The sequence below is a fragment of the Opisthorchis viverrini genome, assembly GCF_000715545.1.
Source record: "Opisthorchis viverrini unplaced genomic scaffold opera_v5_50, whole genome shotgun sequence".
Taxonomy (NCBI): domain Eukaryota; kingdom Metazoa; phylum Platyhelminthes; class Trematoda; order Opisthorchiida; family Opisthorchiidae; genus Opisthorchis; species Opisthorchis viverrini.
The window spans coordinates 282675-296332 of record NW_008751706.1 but is presented as its reverse complement, the minus strand read 5'-3'; the positions used below and the strand labels follow the sequence as shown (position 1 = coordinate 296332).

Here is a 13658-nt window from a genome sequence, read left to right as displayed (position 1 = left end):
ATCAAGGCTGTTCGTTTTCAGTTGTTCCGTAATATCCCAAAGAAACATTCAAGTTCTCATATAGCAGTTTGGAATGCACTCGTTTGTTTCGGCACTGTAGCGGAGTGGTTTTAATGCTAGAAAGCTAGGGCAAAGAACCGTCATACCAAGTGATGACTTCTTGGCTTTCAGTGTTAGGTGCTCCGTAATCAAGACTTTGAAAAATCAATCAGACAATCGTTCAGCTGTAAAAACCTTTCGGTGGCTAGTTGCCGTGCCACCCAAAGGAAGCACGAGGGCTGGGATACTGCCCAAGCCTAGATTAGAAGTCGAGATGCAGAGGTCAGATTAGGACCATGGATCTTGTGGTGGGTAAATATCAGGAAGATCAGCTTCCTGAAAGCAAACACTGAATGCCCGGAACCTACGGTGACTCTCAGCTCCGCTGGGTGTTGACCAGTCAGACAACGCCCCCTCAGTATGCAGCGCGTCACAGCCTTGCATCAAACCCAGACAGCGCGAGTTAGCGTTGATCAAGGACAGACAACGCCTCCGCAATATGCAGCACGTCGCTGCCTCGTACTAATGCCAGACCGCGTGCGTCAGCATTGGACCAAGTTCAGACAATGTCCTTCCAATAAAAAGCTTGAGGCCGTTGTACTTTTCGCACTCGCACGCACTCGCGCTCTCGCAACCACTTTGTTGGAATATAGCTATTGTGTTCCCTTCCGTGAGCCTTTTTCTCTCCGACACTAGGCACTGGAGCGGGTCAGCAGCAGATACCACAGGCCGGCGAATCAGCAGACATAACAGTAAATTTGCGCTCTAACCACTGAGCCATCTCGCCATCTCTCAAAAACTTTACTCCTTATGAGTAAAGTTTATAACATTGTACGGATGGATGGGATACTTTTTGGAGCAGTCGAACACTCAGATTGATTCCATAATAATAAGCTATAGATGGTGATCTTGTGCTCAAACTGTCGCTCCTTTGGGAACACATGCATTACTCAGCAGCTCAGTGACTAAGAATACCACTGATCGCTCGCAAGATTCGATCTTCAAGCAACAGTTGTCCAGATGAACGAACTGGTCGGCCAGTAGATGACTGGTTTGAATTCCGAAACGCTGTGCGAGCTCCAAAACAAGACAGCTGGTCAATTCAAATTGGATTTCACAACAATCCATGACCCTGACAATCCCGAAGAAGATGTTCCCACCGTGACGGCAATACGATTCTGCAAGCTCTCCGAAACCTGCAGTCGCAAGCCTGATCGGTAGGCATGGTGGCTAAGGAAAGCTTAAAAACGGAGAAGATGGCGATGATTGAAAACGTCGATCTCATTTCTCACTTTCCAGTGTCAAGAAGGTTGTCGACCAGTGAAGTCACTTCGGTTAGAAATAACACAAAAGTTCGCGCAGCTTCTGACGTCTGCTGTTATAGCATACGTACACGCCACTTACAATCCGGGGAGAGACACTGGAATTTGTGGAGAGTTTTGCGTATCTTGGAAGTCGTATTAGTTCTGATTGTAGTGTGACAGATGAGGTCAATGCACGAGTATGCAAGGCTCTGGTCGCGTTTGCTAACTTGAGACACCTATGGCATCAGAATGGTTTATCCCTGAATCTCACGGGACGGGTGTATCAAGCTACAGTACGGGCTGTCTTGCTGTATGGCTGTGAGACTTGGCCTGTTCGAGCAGCGGACCTGAGACGTCTTCAAACGTTAGACAACCGTTGTCTCAGAGCCATAGCTCGTGTAGGTCAGTGCCGGCGAATCCGTAATGAGGCACTTAGAAAGCGCGTTTCCAGTTGTGCGACGGGTAATTCCATTGAAGAATGTGTCCAGCACCAGAAGCTGCGTTGGTTGGGACATGTGTTGCGTATGCCGAACCATCGTTTGCCGAAGAGAGTGCTGTTTTCCATGCCCAATTCGGAGTGGCATAAACAGAGAGGTGGCCAACCCTTGACTTGGCAGAGGAGCATGAAGGAGATCACGAAACGCTTGGGTGCTGTCGGTGCTACTCGCCTTCCAGGATGGGGACCGTGTGATCCTCACTGTGCCTGGTTGGAGACACTAGAAGATATGGCTGCCAACCGATGTCAGTGGCGTTCTTGTTGTCAGTTTCTATCCCGATTGCCTGAGTGAATGTCTGGCGGTGTAGGCACCTCGGAATGATTGTGTTAAGCTAGCAATAGGTCCCTCCCTCGTCCACCTTTTTTCTTTACAGTAAGGCTTTCAAATAAATCATGGTTGTGCGGCAGGGAAGCAACAGTGTTGAACACTGATTTCACGCTGTCGATGATGATGAACTGATAATTTGTCTGTCAAATGTTTAAATGGAGCCTTTGTCATTTAGGCTATGACGATGCATCTACTGAATTGTGTGGTAGAGGATTGCGCAATTCAATGCACAAACTATTGACCTGATCTGCTGTTCGAATCGCACGATGTTTTGATCGCTTCTGTCCAACTTCATGTAACCTTGAACCAAATGTTGAATTCCTACTGGTTGTGGGCTCTTGAGAGGCGCACCACAGGACTCGGTTGCATTAGAGTACTTCCCAATGAGTTGAGTTCGCTCGCAGTATGTAAGCCACGACTGGAAATTCAGCCATTCCTGACTACTCATAAGTAAGTCACTCAGGTATGAAAGCCATGCTTGGAACTTCTTTGAACTCCATACCCCCAATCAGTCACACACACATCGAGAGTCAGGTAAGTTTAGTTATGGAATTTGCGTCAAAATGTTCCAAGTAGTTTGCATGTGATTAGTTGGGACATACTTCGTCCCCCTTTGAGCAACTATGTTGTTGGGCAACACTGTTTTCTTCAAATGTGTCTTGTTTCGTCTGCATCAAGAGGTTGCGCGCTCTGATGATGGTCCAGAATTGAGGTCACGTGAACTTAAAGACTTCCGCCTTCAGCCTAAAGATTCAAGACCCCGGTCTACTCTTGGTTTCCATAAGTCCCATTTTAGGTCTGGAGGGCTCAGCTAACGTGCTTTCTACGCTAACCATCCATTGTGAGAAGGCTAAGTTACTTAATTACTGAGTAGTATCGCCTACGTGGAACATATGTGCCTAAAAGCAACATCTAAGAGACCCTGGTGATTTCCGTTACCATTAGAACACTTTCTTTTTTATATCACACTGACCGTTGTTTTCACTTCCTTTTTCTCTTCTTAAGTCAACCAAGCAATACATGGAAACCCACGGAACAGGATTGGGTAAGTGACCTGTATTTTGTCCAGTTGGAAAACCGTTATACATAAAAGATTTTCAGGCGGACAGAGTAAAATAAGAGTCTCACGGAACTCGGTAGTTTCAACAGCATTCATAACTGAATGAGCTCGAGATGGCTGAGTGGTTGGGGTGCAAACTTACGGACCGGATGGTCTGTGGTTCGAACCCAACCTCTGCATTTCGACTGCTTCCATCTAGGTTTGGGCAGCCCAACAGCATGTCAGACCTCGTGCTTCCTTCGGGTGGCCGGTAGGAACCTTGAGGTTGCTTGGAATGTCTGGCAGTTATCACGGACACTGCATTCATGCGCACACACAACAGTGCAGATAAACATACCATTCGGGGGAACACCATTAATATGTTACTAACACTCTGTCAGTAGTGCGAGTAATTTTGCTTGGAGCTCGAAGTTGTTTTAGCCGTTTAGTACATGCAAAGTCAGCTTCTCACTGAAGGTGCGTTTCTGTCAGGCTAGACAGCGTGTATATAGTAAAATCGGTCCCATATCTGGCTTCAGTCACTCAAACCCAAACTGATGTTCGCTCTCTCGCAGTGTCGGCGAACTACATTCTACCACATTGTGCCTTATCCTTGCTCGACACTAAACCAATGTAGCTATTATATCTGAAAACCTTGATTGGTTCCTTTGCTGTATGCATATATCAAATGACTCGGTCCATGAAGTTCAGAAGGAGCACAAATTCAATCTAAAAAACATGAAGATTCTAGTACGTAAATTACAAGGCACGAGGGGGGGTTCTTATGGTCATAGTACTCTGCAAAGGAGTCAATGAATTGGCATATCGACCTTGTATACGCAGCACCGCTACGAACGAGGGACCGCCAACTCAGTGGTACCACTGATCTGGGCTCACCCGTCACACCCACTGATCAAGAAACGTGACTCACTGTAGAGTTAATTGAACCTCAACACACTGGTGATATCACTTCGGCTCGAGATGAAACGTTTGCAACCAGCTGAGCGAACAAACCAAAGGCCATGATTACAGCCTGAGCTACCAATATTCCTGTTAATTGTGAACCTGCCTTGTCCCACTCGCTCGTACTGCGCAGTCAGTTTTACTTACACCCCATAGACAATGCGTTCGTGGTACCATTTGACGTCGCATGCAGGCGAAGAGCCTGGGGGCCGTTATGTGTGGGTTGGATGAATCGATTTAGGGTAGATCTGTATGCCTACTAATATGGTGGATGGTAATGGGGTGGCTCCACAGGTTCCAAAAGACAAATCGTCACAAAAAGACGACTTGTGTGCTGAACACCTATTCAAGGCAAGGACTGAGCTCTCGAAGACCCAATCATAAAACTCAAGGTTTATCAACTCGGCTCACACGCGAAGCTTACTGGAGTTTCAATGCCTGTCCAAGTTCAGCTCTTGCTGTCGTACAGCGGACCGAGTACCACGACTATCATGCTCTGCTTCATGTCGGTTTACTTTCTTTTCCAATAAAAAAGCGCAGTTAACCGGCATGGCTAGTAAGTTCACGATGATATGGATTGGAACGGTCGGTTGAAGCAAATCGCGCTTCCGCCTTGACAGCAGAGGGATCCTTATCCAAAGGTGTACGTAGTCTCGAGACTACGTCAAACAAATCAAGTCACCTGAGCGATCAGTTGTCAGAACGAACAACTGGTTTGTCTAAACCCCACTCCACCACAAGCAACGCAAGCACGCCAGTCCTCAGGTTCTGTTCGCATCATCTGTGTGTAGTTTTGCGGTCCAACCGGTTCATCAATTATACTGTGCAGTTTTAACGTCTATTTGGTTACCGGAGTACGTAACTCTTCCTACAAATACAATGGCCTAATCAAGTGATAGGATGATGAACCGGTCAATAAATCAACCGGAAGTTAACAACTGCAGTTAGAGGGATTTGAAAAATGTCACCGGACCTTTTTGACTCTTCGCGTACCCGGTTATCTATGCTGTTTTTCTGGTTTTTCACCTGCCCGATTCGTAGTTTTGTAGTATCACATGACAGAAATTCTTTCCAAACCAGTCCAGAAACCAACTTATCTACAGTACGAGTTTCGGTGACAGCTGTTGTATTGAAAGTCCATATGTCCTATCGACCGTGACCGCGTGATCACTGTGCGCAGCACAAACGAAACACCTGATGCACTTTTAGGTGCAAATTGTCCAACGTATTTTTAATGAACTGGTTGCACAGATGTTTCTTGCCACTTACGGAGATTTTGACATTTTCAGGCAACCTACAGAATGCGGGTCGAATTGAAGGGGTGCGAGTAACCACACGTTAACCTGGGACTGAACAATCGATTTTCGCACCCTAGCGCGCGGTCTTTATACGAGCCATTCTCGAGACTTGACTTCCGTAGATTCTGTCGTTGGCTTGTTAGATTCGTACGCCTGAGTTCAAGTAATCAAGATTCCGCAAGGTCGCAAAATAGCGATGAAGTGGAAGCAAAAGTTAGGCAATCAGATGAATTAATTGTTCCATTCTTTATGAGGATTTCTGGAGTTCCTTGTCTCACTGTCGAAGAATAAACTCCTGTCAGTGGCGACCGTGGTTGGACAGCACAAGAGCTGTTTGATGTGATTGTGCTGTGGCGAATAACAGGCTTGACTGCACTGTATTCTCCAGAACAATTGCTAAGTAGGGTGATTTGATGTACTGCGAAATTCTGGACTGCACTGCATTCTCCAGAACAATTGCTAAGTAGGGTGAAACAGTGAGTGAATCAGTAGGGTTCCACGTGCCAACGTGCCTCACAGGGAGGAAAAATATCCAAACGAATACCTAATAGTCAACGTTTCCGTCCTTGTCAGCATGCAGTCAGCCCTTATCACATGCCGTCATCATTCCGAAGAGTGACAACTGGCTTTACATCATTTTGGGGGCTTGATGGCCCGAATGGTTAGAGCGCGAATTTACTGGCCGCAAGTTCCGTGGTTCGACCCCGACCTCTGCCTCTCGACTTCTCCTGTCTAGGCTAGGGCAACCTGGCAGTATCCAAGCCCTTGTGCTTCCTTCGGGTAGCATGGCAGCTAGTCACCGGAAGGGTGTTACAGCTGAACTTTACGTCATTTGATGACGATGAAATTCACGTGACGTTCAAACAGCTGTCGTGTAGCTTAGGTTTTCGTCCACTTGTTAATCGGTTCACTGGGAAAAAATGAGATCGGATTCGATATTCGACTTTTAACCTTCTTACTAATTGAAACGCGTCGAAGCAAGCTTTTGAATCATGAAGAAAATGAACTATTGGTGTAATGAGTGTTGAATCAACCATAACAAGTTAAAGAAGAAATTCACAGCTGCTCAATTGGGAGCGTCCTTGGGAATATCGGTGGCTGTTTCCTCTTTTGGTTCGCATGGTCACAGACTCGCTTCCAAAGCCTTGTGCACATCACAGTTTGTCAGATTTCGATAACACTTTTCACTTTGAGTAAAACTACTTCTCGTCATAAAGGAAACTACTCACAAGGTTGCTGAAAATCCGTCAACACCCCACGACTGGTTTCACCCTTCTTGGGGCTCATCAGGTAGGCGCAGTCAACTTTATGTTCTACTTGAACCCCAATTGGACCGTTTTCGAGAAGTACATTCAGTTGCAGATCAATTTTGTTTTCACGGGAGATCCAACTGAACCTCTCGTTTGGATATTCTACAACTGAATGTGCTGCACACAGGCCGCCTCATGTTTTAATTGGCACGATATTCGAGATATCGCAGTATATTTTCATAAAGGAAACTACTCATTCATAAACGAGAGATTCAGTTGAGTCTCTCGTGAAAACCAAATTGATTTGCAAATGAGTGTATCTCTCTTCATGTTCATTATCGGCTGAAACAATTAATGCATAAATAGCGTTCACTGCTGTCATCCGAGTCATGGGCAGTTGCCTTGGCAACCAGCCAAATCTGGATGATAAGATCACTCAGTGCTGCAATGATCTATATTCATGCCTACGACGTAGAATGTTTGGAACTGTGTTTGGATCCCGTGGCTGGACCTCAATATCCCGCTCAAACTGTATTGTGCGCAAAATATTTGTCAAGTGTTCAACAGAGTTCGAATTTAGTCATCTCTGACAACATAATGAGAGATGACAACAACAGCCCGCAAGTGCTGTCCAAACTCATCGATCAGGTTGCAAAAATGGTAGACTTCAGTGTGACGAAAGCGAAAATTCATCGCCTTGCGCAGTTTCAATTTTTTCCGTCACTCTCATTGAAAGATCCACGTCTTCAAGTACCCTGGTTCAGTTGCTTTTCTTGATAAATGGACATTCGAAGAAGTTAACGGTACCATACAGTACGCAGTATTCGCTCTCTTGCTTTTGAAGAAGACAGCGTAAGATCCACCGAAAGGTACTGACCTGAAATTCGCTTACCTTTGCGAGACTTGGTCTCTAGGAGCTGAGAACCGTTGAGAGCTAGGCTTTTCTTACCATTGCTACTCTCCCGGATTCCTTTTGTTCTTGGCGCTATTTTCCCTTCGGTTAAGTCGTGCTCAAATGCTTCTGCGGCTTCGAGAATATGGGTACCATAGCCCAAGATGCGTGACTCCATTGGTTTGATCACATTCTACAGAAATCTCTAGAAAACCCACGACCACCACTCGGTATTCAATAACCGGAACCTATCAGGGTGCGACTGGATACAAAGCCGAACTTCTCCGCCTTCTCAACGTAAGACGAAAGGCTAAGGAAACATATGAATCCGGCTGCACTTCAGATCCTGGTGCCATGGCCTTTGCTGTCCCAGACATTATTAGAGTTGGCTTATTTAAAAACTGGAGGCCGTAACTGTAAATTAATTTGAGGACGATATAGCTGTGCCCTACATCATTGCTTATGAAAAAAAAACATTTTCAAAACTTTCAATGAGATGCGGTTGGTGCTGCCCTTATGCAAGCGAGCCACAATACTTTGTGACCAGGGAAGAAGCATAAATTCCACAAAGGAAGTGACTTCACGAAGCGACTTCCCTTATTCTCATTCTGACCTGCAGTCGGAGCCCAGAAGATTGTATCGGTATGAAGGAAGTCCTAGTGACAGTGAGCATTTTTGGGTGACAGTCATCCAGTTGCTGCAATGAGCGTGGTCATTCTGACGTTTCTCAATCGGAAGGTTGGGCTTGGGTGGTGTTTTCTGTCACGTTATGTTGCTCACGTGATGTCACACTGCACCGATTGTTTTCTTTTGCTGTAACTGATAAACAATAAAAATGGGAGAATTGAAGTTTGGACCATAATCAGATATGCGGTATCACAAATTCACCCTTATCTCCACGTTTGTTGCTTTCGCCCTGCACTCAGGTAATAAATAAGTACTTAGAATCGATTAAAAAAAGGGCTTCTGAAGAAACGTTTGTTTGAAGGATGATGTTCAAAGCATTCACACGTTGGCTGCCTTTCTTGATTGGTCTAGTTTTGACATCCACAATGTCATGTGTTCTACGGAACATCAACTTCTATGTCTAAACTTGCCTTAATTCCTTCTGGGACTGATTCGAATCTCGGTGCGTCTAGCTCAAGGGAGGGTTCGAATAGGCGCTGAACACGAGTCTACCATTGAAAGGAAGAAAGCCTTCGCTGCGGAGCTATTAATTAGAAAATGTGAACTGACCAATTACAGACTATTGGACAGAGAAGCGAAACTCTCATAGGCATCTTATTTACAAAAACTGAACATCCCTCTTCTCTTGAACGCGTCTTCTTGAACTTTCCTGGATATTAATTGACTTTTGCTCAAATCCAAGCAAATGCTACAAAGCGACTGCACAACTTCCACAAGAGATTTCCATTTTCAAGAGACGCACAGCGAATTTACAAGAAAAAACATACTACTCACATGCTTCCGCATCAGTAGTATCACCGTTACACCATTAGCAGAATACACTCATTCGCAAACGAATCTCGTTTTTTGCTAGGGACTCACCTGGAACCTAGGTGAATCTCTCGTTTGTGATGTTTCCAGGCAACTGAATGTGATGTACCAGGCTGCCTCCCGCTTATAAACCTCTTAAGCGATATCTTGAATGTTGTACCAACTAAAACATGAGGCGTCCTGGTGCAGCCCGTTCGTTTGAAGCAGAAAATTATAAACGAAGGATACAGCTAGGGTTTCAGTGAGCCTTCCGAAACACCGAATTTGTTTGCAAATGGGTGTACTTCTCTAGTTTCGTGCATTTTAGTTTCAATTTGAACATAAGGTTGACGGAAACTGGGAGACTACGCCTGGAAGGTGAAACCGGTCGTGTGCTGGCGGAGAATTTTCAGCAACACGCTTACATAAGTCTACTATCTTCTCCGTTTGGTGTAGTGTATCCAAAGTGGTCATGCCAGGATGTAAGGCTTGTTGGAAAGAAAGTGCCATGGATACAAGTTCAGATCGGTTCAATAATGTTGAGTAGCGTGTATGTTCGCCGCAGCTCAAAATAACAGGGCAATGAGATAAGACGGACGTTCAGACAGAGACTGCTGTTTAGAAAATTTTACGCTTGTAAATCACACCTGTCTAGGAGGTTTTGCAACCTGGTGTTTTCCCATCCATCAAAATATTCTGTGGTAGGCAGAATGGTTTTGGAAAAGAACCAAACCAATTTCATTTCGAAAACTTCCCCCGCCTCTCTGTTCTGATGCACAACTATTATCGAATTCGTCCGCAGAGGTTCAATTTTTGTCCCAGTCTCTCAGCTCTATTCCCTCTCTGCTTGTCAGGACTGTAATCAGAACCGAAGATTCTTGTGGGCACAACCAAGTCAGACAATATTATTAAAAATTTTGGCGTCGGTCGAAAAACTGATCAAACAATGTGCCAATTTTGACGAAACTGTTTGCTTCGTTTGTGTATGTGTGTGTGTGTGTGTGTGCATATACGGGCAGTTGTTCTCTGTTCTACTTTCGTTTCCGCCTCCAATAGAGGACGTTCAATCGATTACTTCATGTTCACCGCCTCAGTCTAATTTAGAGTGCGTGGGGGGGGGGGGTACACTAACAGAGTGGTGGCGGCGTTTCGAATCAAACTACCGATGGAAAAATGGAACAGATGGTCAAGCCAGAATAGTAGATGTTCCAATATATCGTTATCAGCCGGAAAGCTCAAGTTGGCTTTGTGGGACGTAGAGTTCAATTAGTCCTAGTAAAACTGGCTTTTTTTGTGTCTCTACAATAAAAGGGCGTGTTTGTTACCAGTAACGCAAGATGGTCAGCAGTCATGGCAGACGCTGTCATTGAATCGGTTAGGTGGAATAAGTCATTAATGAGTATTTTTTCATAAAGGGAACTACTCGCAAGGTTGCTGAAAACGCTTCGACAGCTCACGACCGGTTTCGCCCTTCTTGGGGGTCATCTGGTAGGCTCAGCCCCCGGATTTCCGTCAACCTTGTGATCTACTCGAACCCAATTTGGACTGTTTTCGAGAAATACACTCATTTGTAGATCAATTTGGTTTTCGTTTATGATATTTTCCAGCTGAATGTGCTGTACACAGGCCGCCTCATGTTTCAGTTGGCATGATATTCGAGAAATCGCAGTATATTTTCATAAAGGCTGTCAAAGAGTTCTCAGCAACCTTGTGAGTAGTTTCCTACGTGACAACATTTGGTTTCTGTCGTCCGTTCCCTTGGTTTTCGCGGATTCCGCGGGATTTCGCGGATTCGCTTCGTTCTCTCAATGTTTGTCTGCTTGTAGGCACTATTGGTGATTCACTGAATGCTTCTTGATATTCAAGAGAAAACGCTCTAGAATCAACGTGAAAAGCTGGCGGGGGCGCCATACGTTGACCCTCTACCGGTATGCACTTATATCTCCGTCACTTTTGCGTGGGCAGACACATGGTTCGACGCTGGTCGAGTACTGAACTCCTGAATCGACTTTGACATCATTCCTAATGCGTGTTTGTCCTTTGATGCACTCGAAAAACTGTTAGATGCATCTACTAGCAAAGATCTTCGTTGAAAAGTCGAGCGACACTTCTCAGCTGTTCCATCCCCGGTTCGCATCTCATGAATTTACTAGCAGATATGCGGCCTGTAATTGAAAGTTGAGCCGTTCGACTATCAGCGGCTGATCGACAGTGGCATAAAATGGCACTTGGACAAGATATAGAGCCACTCATTCTTTAATAGCAGAATCCACATCACGTCGCACACGTGTTGACTAGGTCCTCGGGTGGCAACTTCTGTGATGAAAGATCCATTCCTCATGGGTCCTTCTGAGCTACTTATATCTTGTTGACTGTATGGAGATATTTGCAAATTTCGGTCGAGATTTTGTCCAGTGAGTGAAACAACTTTAGGGTTGTTTCGTCCAGTGAGTGAAACAACTTAAGAGTTGTTTCGTCCTTGTTGGGAGTCATCAGCAGTGTAAATCTCACGTTTCTTCAAGAGGATTCGGAAAGTCAAGGGGTAGAACTCAAATGTGCTTACTCTGACACACGTTGCTTTCCACCCCAACCACAGTAGTTGAATCGCTTTTGAATCACGATAGAAATTCGAAAAATCCATCAATTTTTCAGTTAATGTTCTTCCTCACTTTTGAGACTTGGCTAACCGAAGAAGTCCAGGTCAACTGAACATTTTCCATACATCATTCAGCCAACGAATACCGCACTCCCACTGCGATCTTAACCGTCGATTGCATCTTCTCACTGGTAGTGCTGAGGTCCGGTTTGTGCATCAATTCACTGGATACTTTTGGGCTACTTTTCTGATGGACCGTTTAGGCGGCGCGATCTAATTTTCATCAGTTAGCAGTGAATATTGACTGTTATTGGTCAACTGTAATTGGAGTTCTACACACTCACATACATTTACTTGAATAGCAATGTGATGTTGCTAGTGGGTTTTGTCCTGTCTACTTTCAGACGGTCAGTTGATATATACTGTTATCTCCGGACCCAGCTCAAAGCTGTCATCTTGTATGGCGATCTGATTTCGCTGCTCTACTGATCCAGTAAATCACTGAGTGACTAGCTGAAACTCAGTTCTTTAAAATTCAACCAGGCCAGAAAGTTCGGTGGAGGGCAACAAGTCTCTGCACTACTATAAATCGTAGTACGAGGCAGTCTGGAGTTGAAATCACACTGTTTGCTGCAATAGAAGTGCGATTTTTATGGAACCGGCGATTCTGTCTTCCTGCGAGCAGTGAAGAGATAAAATGGATCGGCCCCCAATAAAACTGCACACGGCGATCACTGAGAGGTTGGTCGTGACCACCGGTGCATTATCCAATACGGTCGAAGTAACTTTACAAATCGAAAATACGTTGCAGTTCAAACGGCGCCTGCTGTGCGCGGTGTCTTGCTCTCCACGATCTCGGGCTAGGGTGACCCCCTGATACCTAGTGAGCCAGACGTTGAATTCAAAGGGTTCAGCAGGGGGCTCACCTACAGCAGGATCCATCTCATACCGTGCTCATTGGCATTCGTACGTGGAAAGCAACGTAGATTTCGAAGCGGTTTAATTATTTTTTTGACTGACTTTCTGTCGAACTGCTTGTAGATTTCAACACGGCCTTGGACTCAAACTGCAGAGAAGCACTGTGGCTCTTCCTACACAAAGCTCACACACCGCGTGCGGGGACCATTTCAAAATCGATACCAGCGTTAAGCGGGGCTGTGTTCTTTCCCTCGCCCTATCCAGCATCCCAGCGCAGGATGGTTTTTGCCATCGCCAATGTTTATTTAGTCAGCTTGAAATGTTTCCTGGTCAAAACACCGCTGCGCTAGTCCAGTGTTAGTATTTGGTCTTTTGCGGACAAATGCGTTGCATTTTTTCAACTCGAAACGGAAATACAGTGGCTGAATGTGACGTTCGGTTCACCTGCATTTTGGTCCCAAATCGCTTGTCTTTTATCAGTCTGCGGTTCAACATTGTGTTCAGCGAAATTATTGTGAGATAGCATTTCCGCTATCTTGGCAAGTCTGCCACTTGGTAATAAAACAAACACACCAACTGCAGAAGTCAGCATGGCGTTTGGTCGCCTTGAGAAAGGCTCGTGGGACGGCCATCATTTGAGGTCTTATCGGGCTATCGTGCCGTCTTCGCTACTGGACAGCAGCGAGACGTGAATTTCATTCGCAATGTCTGTCGAAACCCGCATCCCAAACCAGCTCGTATATAGGTCGGCTGAGACATGGAGCTCGAATTTAGGGGGTGCCCGAATACCCGTCATCATTGTCAGCTGTAAGAACCGCGTACTCGTCGTACGGTGGTTGCAGCTGCCGCAGTTCCGTTCACCGATGTTTTTTTTTTGGGGGGGAGGGATAAGTGCAGTGGGCTGTCAGGTGTGTGTGTGTGGGGGGGGGGGTTGGAAAAGGAGCTATGCATTGAAGGCAATTGCTTGGATGCACGGGCGCCATTGAGGGCGCGACTAGGCCATGTCTGACAATGTCTCCAGCCATTGATGTGGCCCGTCTCGGGGTCCCCATCCAGGAA

General features: G+C 45.6%; 1 protein-coding gene across 1 annotated transcript in view; it reads left to right on the top strand.

Annotated features, from left to right (window-relative positions):
- The window catches only part of T265_13262 (hypothetical protein), a gene marked incomplete at both ends in the record, with an annotated part of 133327 nt that overhangs the window by 101397 nt on the left and 18272 nt on the right, over positions 1-13658 (top strand). The window contains one exon of the mRNA XM_009168011.1: positions 3173-3212. Coding sequence (XP_009166275.1) covers positions 3173-3212 — 40 coding nt within the window. The remainder of the gene's footprint in view (positions 1-3172; positions 3213-13658) is intronic.